General features: G+C 44.4%; 1 protein-coding gene across 3 annotated transcripts in view; it reads left to right on the forward strand.

Moving 5' to 3' along the window:
• Positions 1-18,295, forward strand: part of LOC147747076 (microtubule-associated serine/threonine-protein kinase 2-like) — a 1,134,689-nt gene that overhangs the window by 162,209 nt on the left and 954,185 nt on the right. For all 3 annotated transcript variants that reach the window (XM_086952330.1, XM_086952331.1, XM_086952332.1), the window contains exon 3: positions 6,741-6,883. In XM_086952330.1, coding sequence (XP_086808456.1) covers positions 6,741-6,883 — 143 coding nt within the window. The remainder of the gene's footprint in view (positions 1-6,740; positions 6,884-18,295) is intronic.

Genomic DNA, 18,295 nt, shown 5'->3' on the forward strand with positions numbered 1-18,295 from the left:
ATATTTATGTTGTACTAGTCCGATCTCCAGCCTTGTTAAGCATTTGCTAGTGTAATTTGGGAGCTTAACCCCTTGCATGCGGCCGCGATTCTGCGCCTGTGCGGCAAAATCGCAAGTGGGCGGGTTTATGACAGCCCCCAGCCGTCATCAGCACACGAGCGCCGTAGTGCATGACGGTTGGGGGCCATCATCAGCATGCAAGGGGTTAAAGACGTTTGTAGCACTGGTACAGTGCTTTAGTTCCATCTGCCGTGGAAAAGCTTGCTGGGCATATGCTGCTACTGCTAACAGCTTTGATTTGATTGCTCTCCTGATAGGTATCGTTGTGGGGCTACATAGTTTTTGCTGTAATTTACCTAGTGATAGAATTCACTTTTCGACGCCCCAACCATCCCTATTGTCATATGTGAGTTAGCATCATATGGCTAACTGACAGAGTACATATATATGCATGTTCTGAATTATTCCTATTAGTTACCTGATTATTCAAATGTATGTGTGACAATATTAGTTCCTTAGCTTAGCCTGTGTGCCTCCATTTTGTGTATCCCTCTGTGTCTGCGAGTCGCACTCGCTCATCTACCCCTCCCGTAGGAATAGAGAGTTTCACTAAGACAGCAGTTTTCGTTTCTCAGCTTACTGTGGCCGAAACTAACAAGTCTCTTTATCAGTAATGTTCTCATGCCCCAGAGACGCTGAAGCCTAGCTCCATGGCCTTGAGTAAAGATAGCGATGTATCTTTTGCAGGTGCAGATGCCTACTGTATGAGGACATTGTTCACTGGTCTGGGTTTCAGTAATTTTCCAGAAGGGGCGTACCCTAATGAACTGTGTTGCATAATAATGTATTGCTGTGATGCAGAGAGTCAGTCCTCTCGTTCGCACTCCTAGGAGTGAGGTCGGACAGGGCCCTCTCATATGAGTGTGTTTGGCCTAATAAAGACTATTGTTCATTCTTCTCCACTGTCCGGCTGACTTCCTACAGAATTACTATAGGTGAGTGCGGTAAGTCACTCGGTTGGATTTGAGCCACGCTTATCAGATGGCGCCCGAATAGGGACCCCGCGATAAAGATCTTTCTCACCCGTAGGTGGGTAGCAGAAGACCGGGGACCTGCTGGTCGGCACGGTGGGCCCGGGTACCCATCTGATGCCGAGCTTGGTTCTCGCAGCGCTGCCCCACCCTGCTGATCGAGAGGTCCCGGTTCGGATCTTACGCCGGGGTCCAGAAGGCGGAACTCGAAGCTGACCGTGTTGGTCCTGGCAGCCGGTGGTGGAGAACGGTAGAGGTCGGTGCCGCCTACGGAAGGTGAGTGGTCCACCTGTGATTGTTTAAGGAACTGGAGTGTTCCGGGAGACTAGGGTGTCTCCGGTGGTTTGAGGATTTAGAAAAGGGGGTGGTGATGAACAGAGTGTCTAAATTAAGCAGGCCACTCTTACCCAGTCCAAAGATCAGGGCTTGATCCATCACCGTTATTTAGCTCACTGCACCATCCCAGCTCAGAACCTGGCTATATGCAAATCAGTCTGTCCCTGGCCCAGTGCATCATGGGAACAGGGCAGACTAAACTACCAAGCCAATTCTTCACCAGAAAGGAGACAAGCTACCGGGGACCGGTTTCTGGCATTTCAGCCGTCTTCGGCCCGGCTTGCTTGAATCCTGATGGAGCAGTGAGAAAGGGACTCATGTCTGAGTATACCCTGCCACACCTATAGTGGCCAAAAACGATTTAGAAAAGGGGGTGGTGATGAACAGAGTGTCTAAATTAAGCAGACCACTCTTACCCAGTCCAAAGATCAGGGCTTGATCCATCACTGTTATTTATCTCACTGCCCCATCCCAGCTCAGAACCTGGCTATATGCAAATCAGTCTGTCCCTGGCCCAGTGCATCATGGGAACAGGGCAGACTAAACTACCAAGCCAATTCTTCTCCAGAAAGGAGACAAGCTACCGGGGACCGGTTTCTGGCATTTCAGCCGTCTTCGGCCCGGCTTGCTTGAATCCTGATGGAGCAGTGAGAAAGGGACTCATGTCTGAGTATACCCTGCCACACCTTTAGTGGCCAAAAACGATTTAGAAAAGGGGGTGGTGATGAACAGAGTGTCTAAATTAAGCAGACCACTCTTACCCAGTCCAAAGATCAGGGCTTGATCCATCACCGTTATTTATCTCACTGCCCCATCCCAGCTCAGAACCTGGCTATATGCAAATCAGTCTGTCCCTGGCCCAGTGCATCATGGGAACAGGGCAGTCTAAACTACCAAGCCAATTCTTCACCAGAAAGGAGACAAGCTACCGGGGACCGGTTTCTGGCATTTCAGCCGTCTTCGGCCCGGCTTGCTTGAATCCTGATGGAGCAGTGAGAAAGGGACTCATGTCTGAGTATACCCTGCCACACCTATAGTGGCCAAAAACGATTTAGAAAAGGGGGTGGTGGTGAACAGAGTGTCTAAATTAAGCAGACCACTCTTACCCAGTCCAACGATCAGGGCTTGATCCATCACCGTTATTTATCTCACTGCCCCATCCCAGCTCAGAACCTGGCAATATGCAAATCAGTCTGTCCCTGGCCCAGTGCATCATGGGAACAGGGCAGACTAAACTACCAAGCCAATTCTTCACCAGAAAGGAGACAAGCTACCGGGGACCGGTTTCTGGCATTTCAGCCGTCTTCGGCCCGGCTTGCTTGAATCCTGATGGAGCAGTGAGAAAGGGACTCATGTCTGAGTATACCCTGCCACACCTAACGTGGCCAAAAACGATTTAGAAAAGGGGGTGGTGATGAACAGAGTGTCTAAATTAAGCAGACCACTCTTACCCAGTCCAAAGATCAGGGCTTGATCCATCACCGTTATTTATCTCACTGCCCCATCCCAGCTCAGAACCTGGCTATATGCAAATCAGTCTGGTTTGAGGAGCCGGTGTGCTTCTGGGGCTAGTGTGCTCCGGGGAACTCAGAGTGCGAGCAGGCGCTCTGACAGACTTGACGAGGTTGGGAGAATATCTGGATATATTGTTTGTAGTAATCCGACCGGGTGGTACTGCGGTGAAGGCGAGGCTCATTGCAGGTGGACTCCGGAACTCACCCTGAACTCCTAGTGTGGTGGTTCAGTGGAGGTGGGTCCTGGGTCTCCTGTGGTAAAGTGCGCAGTGATCTGTAGTGCCGCACGGGGAGCGGATGCGTTCTCCATCCTCAGAACAGTTAGTGTACTGTTCGGTCTGCGGTAGGGTCCAGGTTCCCCAGGACTTGGTCGACGGGCCTTGTCCCATTTGGTAACACGTGTTTGGAGGAATTTTTATGTGTGTGTGTGTGCGATTTCTTAACGAATAATTATATGTATGCACGAATGAGCTCGAGCTAGTGATTCAAGGTAACGAAGTTTGTGGAGAAGTGTTTCTTTCACACCAAGGTAGAGATGCCGTGTTTCAGTAAGTTACGATGTTTTGGATGCTGTTGTCGCCCCTCAGATACTAGGCTGGCTGAGAGCCAACCTGCACCCCCTGAGGGCACTCCAAGCTTTGATATGTATATCAAGCATGGATTGCCCCCGATTTTGTTTGGCACTTTATGGCACCGGTATACCGCTGATAATGTGGATTTGCAGTGGCCCTTGACGGGTTCTTTTGAAGAAGCTAAATTGGACTATTTGCAGGACAAATTGTTTGCCAGTCGTAGCCGTCAAAGCATGTTTGATTCTTTAAGGGTGTGGCAAAAGGAAGCTAGGAAGCGTAAGTTGAGAGAAGAGAAAGAGGCTTTTAAAAAGTCCGCGCAGACTATGGCGCAGAAAGCGAGAGAACATACTGAGAATGAGAATGAGCAGCGTTTAGAGCGCGCAGATAGGCTTTGCAGGTTGAAAGAAAATAAAAGTTATGTAGTACGAGAGGACGAACAGAATGAAATGGAAGATATTTTGAGTACTCGACCCCCTCCTCCTTATGCTCCGCAGTCATTGTACCCCTCTCTGCCAGCCCCAGCCTCTACTAGTGAGATTCCGGGTCCATCGGCAAGTGCCCCACCCCAACATGGCGCAGCGATTTCTGCTTCCCCGCTCTCAACGCCCCTCGTTTCTTTGCTCCAGACCACTTCACCTGTACCCTCCCAATTAATGTGGTCGCTTATATTTTGGCTTTCATCTTGGCCAGATGTGTCTTTGCTTTCCCTGTGTTGCATAACCATGCCCCTAGATAGTTATAGGTTCATGCTATTTTTCCTTTGTCTGATTTCCCAGCCTCCACCTGAGCCCGGTTTTTCTTGCGTGTTTGCCAAATACCACCACTTTGGTCTTGTTTGCATTGGCTACTAACTCGTTAGCCTCTTTATGTCGATTCAAGGCATCCATACTTTGTAGACCTACTCTGATATGGTCATAAACTACCAGGTCGCCGGCAAGCTGGAGAAGGTGCAATCTAAGGACCCCTATTTTTTGGGTAACTAGTGCTGCTCTTTGCAGGGCCGTACCTAGATCTGCTGTGTAAAGGTTAATAAGTGACGGGGCTATGACACAGCCCTGTTTCAGGCCCCGGTCAGTGAACATCCTTTTGGGGACTGTGTCCTCTGTCAATTTTATCCTCACCAAGGTGTTGCTATAAATTGAGATGCCATCCTTTAGGATGTTGTCTGGGATATTCATTTTTTTCCCCACAGCTTATATCTGGAGACCCCATCAAACACCGCTGAGTAGTCCACAAAGCAGGTGAACAGTGGCAAGTTGTTAGTGGTGTTCACCTGCTCAGCCAGGTGTGATAGTGCTACTATGTTGTCAATTGTTGAACCACCCTATCGAATCCCTGTTTGGTAGAATGTCATTTTCCGTGATCCAGTCCTTTAACTCATTTGGAAGAGAACTGGTGTATGCTTTTGCATCTATATCCAACAAGGCTATTAGCCTGTAATTTTTAGGATCCGTTGTGTCACCTTCCTTGTATATCGTCTGCAACATAGAGCCTCTCCAGGAGTCTGGTATGTCTGCCCTTGCCCTACATTCCAGTAGATAATGTATTTGACCAGTAAGCCAGGCCTTCTGTAAGCATGCCACCTGGGAGGCCGTGCGGTCCTGGTGCCCCGTCTTTTCTTATCTTTTTTTAAGATTTTCTAGACCGCGTGCTCTTCCTATGCCCTCGTTTCTTCAGGCTTTGGGAGCCTTTGCAGAATTTGCAAATTTGAACAACTAACTCAATACAGCGCCAAGAGGCAGGGTTCAAAACATACCTTTGATACATTGTGTGAAGAGGCGCAGCTTTTATTGTAAGAAACGTGCACATGTATGTTTGGGTTGTGATGTTTTGTTAGTATAGGGGTGGTATGACTAATGTATGTATCTCTGTTACTGTGCACAACAAATCATGAATTACCGACAAATCGTGTTTTTAATAGTAGCTGTGTGGATTTTTCTTGCTTCAAGAAACCCTTGTGTTTTCTGATTGTCGATTTTTTTTTTTTTTTGCTTGTGTGTTAAAATGGCATGGTCACGAAATGATAATGCCAAAACATGTGGTGCCTAATTTTGACTCAAGCGCGTAATTTTACTGCTTACATCGGTCAGTCCTGCCGTATAATGTAGACTGGGCTTTTTCCATGTTTCCAATATACGTGGAGTTTTGGTTGTCACTTTGTTAGCACGTTCAAGTTTTTACTCCCTTAGGAGTATATACTTTGCTAAAAACTCTTCTGCCATTTACGGATAGTTTTATCATCCATTTTCATGTCTTGACGTTATCGCTGATGAGAGGCTGTGAAAGAAATCCGGTTTTATACTGCGCCTTATTTACCCAGCTGCCCTCTCTCAAGAAAGGATAGATCCCCTTCCCCCAACACCCTTTGTCTGCTGTTACCCAGCCTCTGCTTCATGCCTTCCACCTCCATCCAAGGATGCCACGTCCCTTGTTCCATGCTGTACACACTGAGTCACCAGGTCAATGTAAGTTGCTTCAGACGACTTTAGTGTTCTGATACAGCTTATATAATAGCATTAAAAGAATGTAAAAATAGTACAGAGAGATGGTCTTGGGCTCTGAGCCGATCTTGATCATCTTCTTTACACTTATTTGATTGGCCAGTAGTTGTGTGAGCCCACCTATCAACTAATTCCTGTGCTTGTGACTGACAGACACACGGGCAGCACAGACCAAATGTCCAATACAGTAGGAAAAGGCATTGCCTGGTGTAACCTCGTGACAAACTGCGTTATATAGCGTGACATTTCTGACAAATACAGTAAGAATGAGTTTTACGCAGTGAGTTCTCTGGTAGATGAAATAAGACTGGATGTTATAATGTGAACTCTTAAAAAAAAAAACACACAATCAATAGGATTTTTATATTCTGGGCTGTGCTGCAAGTACAATAGGCAGTGGATTTACATTGTAAACTCAGCGGCAGGCATCTTAGCAAGGTACTTTCTTTTTCTAACACTGACAGACCTTCTTATACAGATGTCTAGTTTTCTGAATGTGATCTTCATTGGTTGATGTAACGCAGCAGAGGATTCTGTAAACCTGCTTATTTAAAAAATATTTCACAAGTCTTCCATACATAAGTGTTTCCGTTACTATCTCAACCGCCATGCAGCCTCCCCAGCTTCCAAAGATTTTATTGTTTTGGTACTTGATGTTCTAGTGGTTTAATTAAGTGTGCATATTTATCATTTCCAGTTTCTACACTAGTGTATTACGTTTGAGATTCAGAGCAAAGCAGAATTTAATTTCAACTTGCTGTTTTTTTGTTGTTTTTGCTCCTCAAGGAAAACAGCTGCTTCCACTGTCGAGCAGCGTGCACAGTGGAGTTGGCCAACTGACATGGCAGGCGCCGGCGGACTCTTCAAACCTAGTCCGCATGAGAAACCAGGTCTTGGGACAGTCCGCTCCATCCCTCACCGCAGGACTGGTGAGTCTTTAGGACTTTGACATTGAAGCGTGTGTTACAAGGCCATATAAGTAATTTACCACAAAGTGGTTGTCTCTCCTCCAAACTCTTGCATTTTTGAGCTTGTCTGTAACTAACATGATTAGTGGAATGCAGCTACAGTTTCACGAGCAACAATTCGTAAAATTGACAGTGTTTGGTGTCTTAATCTGGTTGTAGGTTGAAGATGTTCTTCTGGTGTTTCGACAGCTTGCCGTATATGATTCGCTGTTTCTATCTTAATTCTTGTTTTACTTTATACACCTGTGGGTTGCAACGTCCCTGGTTTATTGCAAGAAGCATTGAGGCTCTGGGTAGATAAGATCCACGTGGGGATGTTGTTTTCCGTCTGAAGTCTGGGCTCACGTGTTGAACCTTGCCTTTATTTCTGTGAAGTTTTAGCAAACCTCAAGAGATTTGAGGGGTCGAAGGTGAGCATTTCCAAGGTTTGTAGATTTGAACGGAAGGATGCCAATAGCAAGGACTTCCTTCATTACTGTTGTGCAGAGCAATCTGAAAATGCCATGCTTCTCATTATTGCAGTCTTTCCTTGTTCAGTACACCAGTGCCCTTTCTCCTAATTGATGGCATATGTTTCCTGATGTTGATGTGCCTTCCCTCTCTTGGAACAGTGGTGAAGGGCATTGTTAGGGTGTTAGAGTCATTGAGAACTGCCTATGTTGTGTGATGGCAAGTAGAGTGTTTTTTGCATACACTTAAAGTCCAGAATGGGAAGTAGGTGCTGAGGCTAGGGATGAAGGGCTGTAGAAAGGAAATGGTAAGAGCATAGCAGTTGAAGATCCTTTGTTGTGTCCATACAGCTCTATATGCCAGCCTGCCGGAAAGTCTTATTAAGCAGCATTTTTCTGATCAGGCATCAAGGGGTTTACAGCCAGCACCCTTCAGTCAGTTCTCTTTAAAGTTAGCCAGATACTAGAATTTTGGCAGATGATCTCTTCACCTCAGGGCTTCCGATTGTCACGGAACGCCCCAATTCTCAAAACTTGAATATAGTTTCTCATAATTAGGAAGTCCTTGAAATGCCAGCTCTACATCCAGTTTTGTGGCTACAGTTCTTCTGCAATCCCCCCCCCCGCCCTCTCCCCCCCCCCCTAATCTAAACTTGCTGTTGTACGGTCTGTGTGAGCCACTACTCCATCATGATGACTGATATATATGTTCTCCTGAAGGGGACCGCTGCAAAAGAAACTGAGACTGGTAAGAGGGAAAGCAAGAGAGGCTAACTGGGATAATATGTACTTTTCTGGGATAAGTCTTACTGATAGCCAGCGGGGTGTATGCTGTCAGGAGCATGGTAAAGGCAGTCAACTAATCCTCCTAGGGTCGATCTCTCCCCACGGGAGGACACCCATCACAGATGCTTTCACATCAATGCTTCCACATTCTTTGTGCTGAACTATTCATTGATCCTCCTTCAATCGCCAGGACTGTATCTTTTTAAGTATCCCCCTCCTGTATGTAATCTTATCTAAAGTCCTCTTAACCTGCAGTAAGTTGGTATATAGTGCTTAAAAAAACCTAAATAAATGCAAAGAAGTAGAAGAGAAAGCAACCAGGATACTGATGGTGGCCCTATGAGAGCCGCGGGGGTGCTGTTGGTGGGAGGGCGTAGAAGCGCCACTGATACTGAAGGACTGAAGGGGCCCAGAAGAGTTAGCAAGCTGCCTCCCCAACCGCATCTTTTAAGCTGGTGGTTTATTTGTTCATTGTCTATTCAATTCAATTCGGTAATTTGTATAGCGCGCTACATACCCAGAGGGTCTCAAGGCGCTTGAGGAAAGGTGGGGAATTACTTGTCGAATATCCAGGTTTTAAGTAGCTTTCTGAATGCTAGATGGTTCTGAGTGAGGCGAAGGTGAATGGGAAGTGAGTTCCAAGTTTTAGCTGCCAGGTATGAGAAGGATCTTCCTCCCATGGAGGATTTGTTAATGCGAGGGACAGCGGCAAGGGCTTGGTTGGAGGAGCGTAGCTGGCGGGAGGGGGTGTAGAATGAAAGTCGTGTGTTGAGGCAATCTGGTCCAAGTTCGTAAAGTGCTTTGTGTGCGTGGGTTAAGAGGCGGAATGTTATCCTCTTATTGATGGGAAGCCAGTGAAGGTTTTTCAGGTGGCCAGAGATGTGGTCTTTACGTGGGATGTCTAGTATGAGTCTGGCTGATGCATTCTGGATGCGTTGGAGTTTTATCTGGAGTTTTGCGGTGGTTCCGGCGTATAGGGTGTTACCGTAGTCCAGGCGGCTGGTAACCAATGCGTGGGTGACCGTTTTTCTGGTTTCGGTGGGAATCCAGCGAAATGTTTTTTTGAGCATTCGAAGAATGTTGAAGCAGGAGGATGAAACGGCGTTGACCTGTCTGTTCATAGAGAGTGAGGAGTCCAGGATGACGCCCAGGTTCCGTGCGTGGTCCGTTGGCATGGGTGCTTTTCCAAGGGCCTCTGGCCACCAAGAGTCGCCCCAGGCGGAGGGGGAGGTACCTAAGATAAGGACTTCCGTTTTGTCTGAGTTCAGTTTCAGACGGCTGTGCTTCATCCACTCAGCTACTTCTTTCATTCCTTCATGTAGGTTGGTTTTGGCGGTGTTAGGGTCTTTGGTGAGTGAGAGGATAAGTTGAGTGTCAGTGCATATCTTTATCCTCTTACAAACAAAAAGATATTGTGAAAGCACCTGCCAGAGCCTTCATAAAATAGCATACAAATAATCATTTTCTGTACTTGTTTCAAATGTTTTTTCTTAGTAATCTGTAATAGCAAGTGATTGCCTCCTGATTCTTCATCCTGCTGAGCATTACATGCAGGCTTAAATGCAGTTTATTGACTACGAGTATTTTTGAACACTCGTACATCTCCTAAATCTAGGAGCGTCCCCCTAAAACTGAGACAATAGTATTTATTGGTGTGCAGGGCAGACCTTCTGGTGCCTGTGGGCAGACTCACACAGGTTTGGTTCCAGAGGGTAGCATTTTACAGGTTATTTTTATTTAACAATATCCCCGCCTTCTCCAGTGTTTTCCACAATATAACATTAAACACAAAGCATTTTTTCAGTTTCTCAAGCCCTTACTTTAAATGCCTCTCTTTAAATGTAGGATTGGTATCACAGCGGTTTTCCCGCCCCCTGAATACTTTGGACCAGAAGCTTTGCTGTGTCTTTTTCAAATTCCAAACTGCATAGCTCATGCAGCCTCTGCCTCCAAGATGCTGAGGAAGTGACTGGTGGCAAGTTGAGCACCTCGTTAAACGCAAGGCATCCTGGGATCTTGGACCCAACAGCATGTCAGCAGCTGGTTCAGTGAGCCTGTGGTCATCTCAGGATGCTGAACAAATTGCTGCGGGAGAGAAAGGGAATGGTGCCAGCGGGAAAGTTTGTGCACTGGCTTTGCTAGAAATCCCATTCGGCTGGAGGAGAAATTTATCTGGTTTTAATATCTAAGCTAAAAAAATAGCTCATTAAGAATAACAATCATCAAGCAGGAAATCCAATTTCGGACAGAAAGTGGAGAGTGAACTTACTCTCTTATGGCTTTGGAGTTACAATGTTGAATTAGTATTTACCATTCTGGTTTCTAAAATGACAACAGCGACGTCCATTCCATCCCAGGGGTGTAGCGAAGAGGGCATAGTTGCATCGGGGCCCAGTCATGTGAGGGGGTCCACTGTTTCTTCCAGGACGAGAGTAAGTTCAGAACCCCTGGTAATCTCTTGTGTGGATGGTGGCAGCACCCTACTACACGCAGCCCCTTTTTGGTCAAATCTCTTTTATTGAAAGGTCAAATAGAAACAATGCAACAAACAGCATAGATAAAAGAAGAGGGAAGTAAAGGACTAGAAAAGAAGGAAGGAAGAAGAGAGATGGGAAAGGCAAATGGAAAAGTGAATCAACCATGTTAGGGAATGTAGTCGTGAGAACGCAGGAATATCAACATGCTGGGACAGAGACACAAAAGCAGCTGCATATCACAAATCTACAACTGATGGAGGCAAAGGATTCCAGATCAAAGGCAATAAACATATAAGGAAAATTGAAATGCTGCAAAGAAAACAAGGCAAAATATCGACATGGGAGAAAGGCAGAAAAAGCTAAAAATGCAATAAGGAAAAGGGAAATCCTTGTGACAGGGGGATCCAACGGATTGAAGGGGGCCCATGGGAAATGAAGGCCGTACAGATGTCCAATGTCCTATATGGAATGGTTTAAGTGCTATCTCTATTCAGCCCCCTAAGTCCGTCGGTGCAAGATGGGAGTATGTTATCCTCAAAGAGGTGCAGAACCCGGAGTTTCGGAGGCTGAAGGTTGGCGTGTTCAATCATGCAAAAGAAATCTATCAATGGCTGCCAATTGTTTGTGAATTTAGTCTTTAATGACTGTAGCCGTGCAGTGAGAAGTTCCATCGCCATGGTATGCCACAGATACGTGAACCACACAGTCACTGGGGGCGTCTCAGCCTTCTTCCAATACACCGCTATTGTCTGTTTAGCTGTGACGGCATGTGAAAATTTAAGCACCTGTCTGCGTGTGTCATTGCGAGACGATTTAAAGGTCTGAGTCCCAAAATAAGTACAGTCAGAGCTTCAGATATTGCGTAACCAATCACCCGTTTAATGTGACTGAGTGTCTTCTTCCAATAAGTAGCCAGTAGAGGGCAGTGCCACCAGATGTGAAGAGAATCCCCTATAGCACTCGTGCAGCGCCAACAAACAGGAAGGGAGTTAGGGAAATCTTAGGCCCCTTTTTAGGGACATCCTGCAGGCTACAGTGCATCTCATCCAGGACCTGAAGAAATCAGACCACATCATCCTCATCCTTATGGAATTCTGGCAGCCATTGTCGACCTGCACAATCTTCAAGCCAGATGCTTCGTAAACAAAGCTATCACAGCCTGAATCTGCTCACCTGCAGCCAGGACAACATCAGTTTATAGATGAAGAAATGAAGACAAGTTAAAACAAGCTAGCTAACAGGCATTCTCCATCTATGCATACATGTTCTGGAAAACATCCATGTCGCCTCTGGACCCTCCACCTTACCCCCAGGCCTTTTGCAATTTTGCGAAAAGCTGAAGATGCACCTCGTAAAAAAAACAAAAAAAACTACATCACGATGCAGTAACAGTCTCTCTGCTCCAGAACTCAACTACCTCTCCAAGCACTTGCTCACTGTTTCTTTTCCTTTTGCTCTGCACTACAGTCTGTGCTCTTTTGTACTATGTACATAACACATTTTGTGCCTTTTGTATTTTACAAATAATACATACATATACTACAATTTGGCTGACTTTTGCTCCTCCTCTAAAGGAACAAGGGGCTCATAACCTTTGCCTGCATTAGGGCTACTAGCACCAGCGCTTGTTTTATTTTGGTGGACAAAGATGCTTAAAGTGGCTGCTCATTTACGGGGTGGAGAGTTCTTTCATTATCAAACTTTGACCCAGAGCAAGAAAAAGAAAAGCAGAAAAGAAAGATGTAAAAAAAAATGACAAAGGGAGAAATAATCAACCAAGAAAAAACCTACCAGATTGGGATAAAGCAATAGAACATGCTGAGTGATGCAAGAAAGAGGCATGGGGTCAAGATTAGGTACCCTTTGTACTCTGCAACTCTGGCGGCACTAGTGGGGTACTCCTCAAAGAACTGTCGCCCACGCATGTTTTATTTATTTATGTATTTATTTTGCAAACTAAACTCTGTAGGAACCCTTGGTAAGCAACAGCTTCTCTGTCTTCTTAACGCAAGAGCCATGGTCGACCATGTCTTAGCGCTGTTTTTGATTTCACCTTTGACTATGGTAGAGGAGTGATCTTGCAAGTTCTAACCAAATTATCCAAAATCCAATCCCCTAACTCTTTGATACGTTTTCCTGTTCGATTTTTATGATCATCAACAATAAGGGGACCCTTCCTTTCAAGGCTAAGTCTTTGAACTAGCCTTTCACTAGTCGTTACTGCAATAAGGTCTCTTTATCTAAACTCAGTACTGATAAACACAAAATAGGAACAACGTTCTTACTTGGATGTCTTCTCAAATTTCTTGTCACTTCTTTTCTTGTCTCCGTTGCATGATCTAAAGCGGTAACACAGATTCGGGTTAGTATTTCATTCCTGAGGTTTTGGGGTTGTACCTGCCACACCTGCAGTTACGTTGTTGAAATGATTTTAAAGGATGTAGTTTTAGCGATCAGTTGATCCTGTACTTTTTTAAGGAGGTGGAAAACAATCTTCAGAGTCTGAAGCTAGTTTTGGAAATTATTAGTCATGAAAACATATGGACTGGCGTTAGCAGGAGACCAGGGAAAGATGAAGTCTTAGCCAAATGATGAAAATGGTTGATATACCGAGGAGCAATTGACCGATTTTGTTTTAAGGAACTGGAAAAATGAATCACAAGAGGAAGTAGACAAATGGTCAAAATAAATGGGCTATCTAAACACACTAGGAAAAACGGCATTCATAAACAATGTAATATAGCATGAGGAAATATGACCCACTTCCCTAGAAATGTATAGATAATGCATGTTGGGACAGTCTACAATGCCTTGAATGTCCATTCATAATGTGTTTGTATGTGTGTGTAAGAGACATGTGACCTGCGACCTATCAACTTCTTGATAATTTGGTATGTGGATCTCTGAAAAGGGTTTTGGCATGGATCCTTGTTTACCTTCATTGAAGAGTTGACTGAGTCCTAATAAAACTAAAGAAACATAATAAAGCCATGAAGGTTCCAAAATCAATTCCCTGCTGTACAGACCTTTGAACATGGTCAGGAGCAAAGGTTTGCTGTAGCAGCGCTTTTTAGGTCAAGCCTGGGCAGCGTGTAGGCTGCTCTGCGAGCAATGCTGTATTGGAGTATGTACTTGAAGCATCACCCACTCTCCGCCCATATTTGTCATTGGCTTGTGTCATTGTCCTTTGTAAATGCTGGCTTATAATTCGTTATTAGGCTTCTTGGTTCCTCTTAGCACCGCCTTGTCTTCATTATAACCTTCCACGAGGACAGACCCTTTTACTTCGGTTTTTACAAAGTACGTCTTCTTCAGTCTGTAAGCACTATTTTCTTTGAGTTTCTCTTACTGCAAGAGGGTCTCTAGTGCACAGTTGTGACCACCAGCTTGTTTATTTAACTCGTCACAAACGTGGAGCTCTTCAGGGGCCATGGAAGACAGAAGGGGGCAACTCAGCAATGCCTTCAAGCAATTAGCCGGGTCTGGTGGCTCAGTGGACTAATGCGTCCATTGCAGGGGCCTGTGTCCGACCTCATGGTCACAGGTTCAAATCCCGGCGGGTCCACTCAGCCTTTCATCCATCTGAGGTCGATAAAATGAGTACCATTGAGTTGGGTAACAATGAACATCTGTTATTCAGTGCCAAGAGACCTCTGGGTGAACGTGCGCTTTACAAATACACATGTTATGTTATTTGGAATGCAACAGGTCTCGCATTTGCTATAGTTTAAGCTCTTGGAATTGTAAATGATAATGCCTTTTATTTTATTTATGTTTTAAAAACCAAAGCCTAAATAAAAGGCATTGTCATTTACAATGCTTATAGCTCAAACTCGCGTAAATGCGAGACCTATTGCATTGCAGATGCTTGTTACTTTCTGCAGGGAGACTTTGGTGGTATCATCGGAGTTTTCAGTAGAGGACCTAGAAACAGGTAAGTGTTTTTCTGATCTGTGCTGTTAGGCGCTGTTGATCAGGATTGACCGCTGATAAGCGGTCCTCACCACTAATGTTTCCGCTGAAATGGGACCTATTTTTTTATTATTTATATTTTGCTCCTGTCACCTAAAAGGATTATAATGTGTGCCACCCATTATTCCTTGTGTCGACCAATCGAGAGCGCTCGGATGCATGGATTCTAAGGAAATGATGCACCAAAGAGGGGATCAGGCGCCGTGGCCTTACACGCTCAACCCAAAAGTGGAAAGGGGGGAGGGGAAGATGTGTAGGAAACTGTGCCCAATCAGGGGAAAAATTGATGTGAGAAGGATAAAAAACCTTTTGTGCTTGCTGTAAGCGCTGGGGTATGACATTTTAGTGGTGTTTTAAACTCGGCTCCAACACTTAATTGACTCCAAAACCAAATCTAAATTGAGGGATACAGTCGATAGAGGAGGTTAAAGGTTACAACAGTGGTCAACCACTGGCCTGACTTGATCGAACTGTACTTAAGTGTAGTCCACCGAGTACCACCATGTGTTTATTAATCCATTATTGTGATTAAAAGAGCTGAAGGACAGTGTTGTAGATGCTAAACTGACTTAGTTTGTGCAGATCTGCCGCAAGGAGAGGATAGCAGAGGATCTTTGCCATTGGCTTTGCATTTTTACGTGTCCTGCGTTGCTGCGAAAAAATGAGTTCATATAATTAAAAATGGAAAGGCAGTCAAGGTTTGTTCCTTCATAATCATTCAGGTCACACATCCTTCGCGACTAGGTGGTCTTTCTCTTTTCCAGAGAACAGAAACTAGAGCAAGCCCCAGAAAAACTTTTTAGGTGGCCCCACAACATCTGATGGCCCTGCTTTGTGAATCTACAACATTCACAATAATTCTGAGTAAGAAAGATTTTTTGCAAAATAGCAATTCTGCCTTGAACAGTAGTGCTGGAGTTTTAAGAGATTATGGATTGTAGCTATCCTGTCTTTGAATTCATCATTCCAGTTTTTAGTGCCCACTTTCTTCTCAAGCTGTAAATACCCGTTACAGTATTAGGGTGACAGTGGGGGCGACATCACGCGCTTGCTGTGCGTTCACACGAGGCAGTTGGAGTTTGCGAAAGAGGACTGGGTTTGTTGACGGACTTAAATCCTAACCTTAGTATGTTTGTGTACCATTGAGTTTCTCTGCAGTGTTCTGGCGTGCTTTCTCATCACTCAGCAGATGAGAGCAAACATTATGCAAGGTGTTTTTTTTTTCGCATGTGAGTGCTTAAATAAATATATTGGGTATAATGCACTTGGCACAAGGTTGTCCAGTCTTTCTGTGGCAAATACTGGGTAAAGCACACCTGCTCCTGCTTTGGGTGGATGTGAAATGACTGATACTTAAGATATAAGGAATTCGAGGCGTTGCTATCAGTCAGATCCTCGCAGCACGAGCAGCATCAAGTGGAAACCAACAGAGTGTTAATGAAAAGTAACCCAAGCCAGCAGATGTCTTCTTCTCGAGTGGTACAGGTTCAGGTATTGATGGATGTTTGCCAATTATTGTACTTTCAAATATGCTGCAGCTTTGTCTTTCCATCTGTGACTGACTGACGTCTCCCCTTGTGAGGTTAGCAAGCAAGGATGCTAAGCAGCCAACTATTTTTACTAAATAAATATAAATATTTCTGGACTATCTTAAAGTAAGACTCTTTGTTATGTATTTATGTTGGGAACAGTTTTACAGTATAGCCCATGAGGATAAAATCTCCGGGTAACAATCAGTTAAAATAGTGGTGCCTTGTGCAACAACCTGGAGCAAGATGATGGTTAGGCTAGAAGGCCGCACTCCAAGATCTGTGTCCCAGGTGCTTGGGAATGAGGGAATACTGGAACTATTCTGGACGTTCAATGTTGGCACTAATAGAGATGCTCTGTGGCATTGTTTGGCTAGAAAAGTGAAACCTAGATCCTGGTACTAAGTGGGAGACGAAAGAGGCACGCTAAGTCTAGTAGGCTTCAGGGGGGAATGACCCTAACACCAAAAAGAGTGAAAAGAGACTCTGAAACTGATAGGAGGTATAAGAGTTCCTGACGCGTATTGAGGCTGCCATGTAGATTGATGCCATAGTGAAAAGGAGCTGTGGCACCAGTGGGAGCCGAAGAGACCAAGAACTTGGCAAACCGCAGTTAAGGTAGAGAGATCTTGTCATTGAGGAGGGTGATTTAACTCTTTTACTGCAGGCGAGAGCCTGTTGGCTTTACTTGTTAATGAGGATAAAATAATTAGCATTAGCTGGAGAGAGGTGGGGCGCCCCGATGTTGGTGTGGTGAGAGATTGTTTTGTTAATCAGGAGATGGGAGAGATCGCTCAATGTACCGATAGGTAGTGGGGACATACATTGGTTGTAGAAAAGAGGAGACAACAGGGACCTTGTTACTGACGATGGCCAACTCTGATCCCTGAGAGATGCAAACTGGTCAGATTTTCAGGATATCCAACCAGAGTACTCAATTGATACATTTAAAAACATGTCAATCTTATGCAGATGTACCTCTTGAATATTGCTAATTACTGTATAAGAAGTGCTAGGCTCAGTTCTTGAAGACTGAATATCATTACTGGTTACTGTAATAAAAACATGCCTGTGTTCAGACCTACAAGACTTCTAATGTGGATTGGAAAGGGGTAGTTATTATATTCCATCGTCACTTTGAGGCTCTTTTGAGGTTTATACATGCTCCTAAAGTGAGTTGAATACCTGCAGCTGTCCTCTAGGTATGGTGTTGTGTCTTGTCCATACTCTTCCATAGCTCTCGAACCTGTTTATATTGGGAGAAGGATTATTTGTCTGGGTCTGATTCAGGATCAGCTGTTGACGAAATCATCTTGGGAACAACCATGTTTTCTGCTCTCATCTGAAATTGGTGATGAGTTTTTAGAGATTGCCATCTTGTACCAAGAAAGCAGAACATTCTAAGGCCCCAGTTCTGAGATCGGTTGGAGATGCTGGTGTTAATGTGGAGATAAACCTAATTCTGTAATTCATAAGGAAGGAGATCGTGGCCCTGAAGGAGATTTGGGTTTATTGTCCATGGGTTTCATGAGGAGAATGGTTGTTGAGTTAGTCTAAAATGTGTTTGCATTGTCAAGATTAACAAGCATTTGCAATGCTATAGGTCTCGCATTAGGAAAGTTTTAGTATTGTAAATGACAAATTTTTTATTTATGTTTTGTTTTTGACAATAGCTAAATTAATAGCTTTGTCATTTACAATGCCAATAGTTATAACTTTTGCAAATGTGACACCTATAGCATTTGTAATAAAATATGGGTTCTATTTACGTGACTTAGATGTATTGCTATTACAAATAACAATGGCTTTACATTTTTTTAAATAATTAATACTTAAATAAAAGTTATTGTAATTTATAATGGTAATAGCTTAAACTTTTGTAAATAACTTTTGTGAAGATTATGTTCAGTGTATTTTATTGTGACGAAAATCCGAGAACAGAAGTGAAATATTAACATCTTTTTGTTACATTTGTAATAAAGCTTGAAACATTGAGAGAACATATTTGAACCAGTTGTTGTTGAATGGTTTCACAGATTGATGCTGTGGTGGCGCTGAGTGATGTTGTGGTGGCGAACGAGTGATGCTGTGGCGTTCAGTGATGCTGTGGTAGCGCATAGTGATGTTGTGGTGCCCCTGAGTGATGCTGTGGTGGTGCCG

The sequence above is a fragment of the Lissotriton vulgaris genome, chromosome 1_1 (assembly GCF_964263255.1).
Source record: "Lissotriton vulgaris chromosome 1_1, aLisVul1.2, whole genome shotgun sequence".
Classification (NCBI taxonomy): domain Eukaryota; kingdom Metazoa; phylum Chordata; class Amphibia; order Caudata; family Salamandridae; genus Lissotriton; species Lissotriton vulgaris.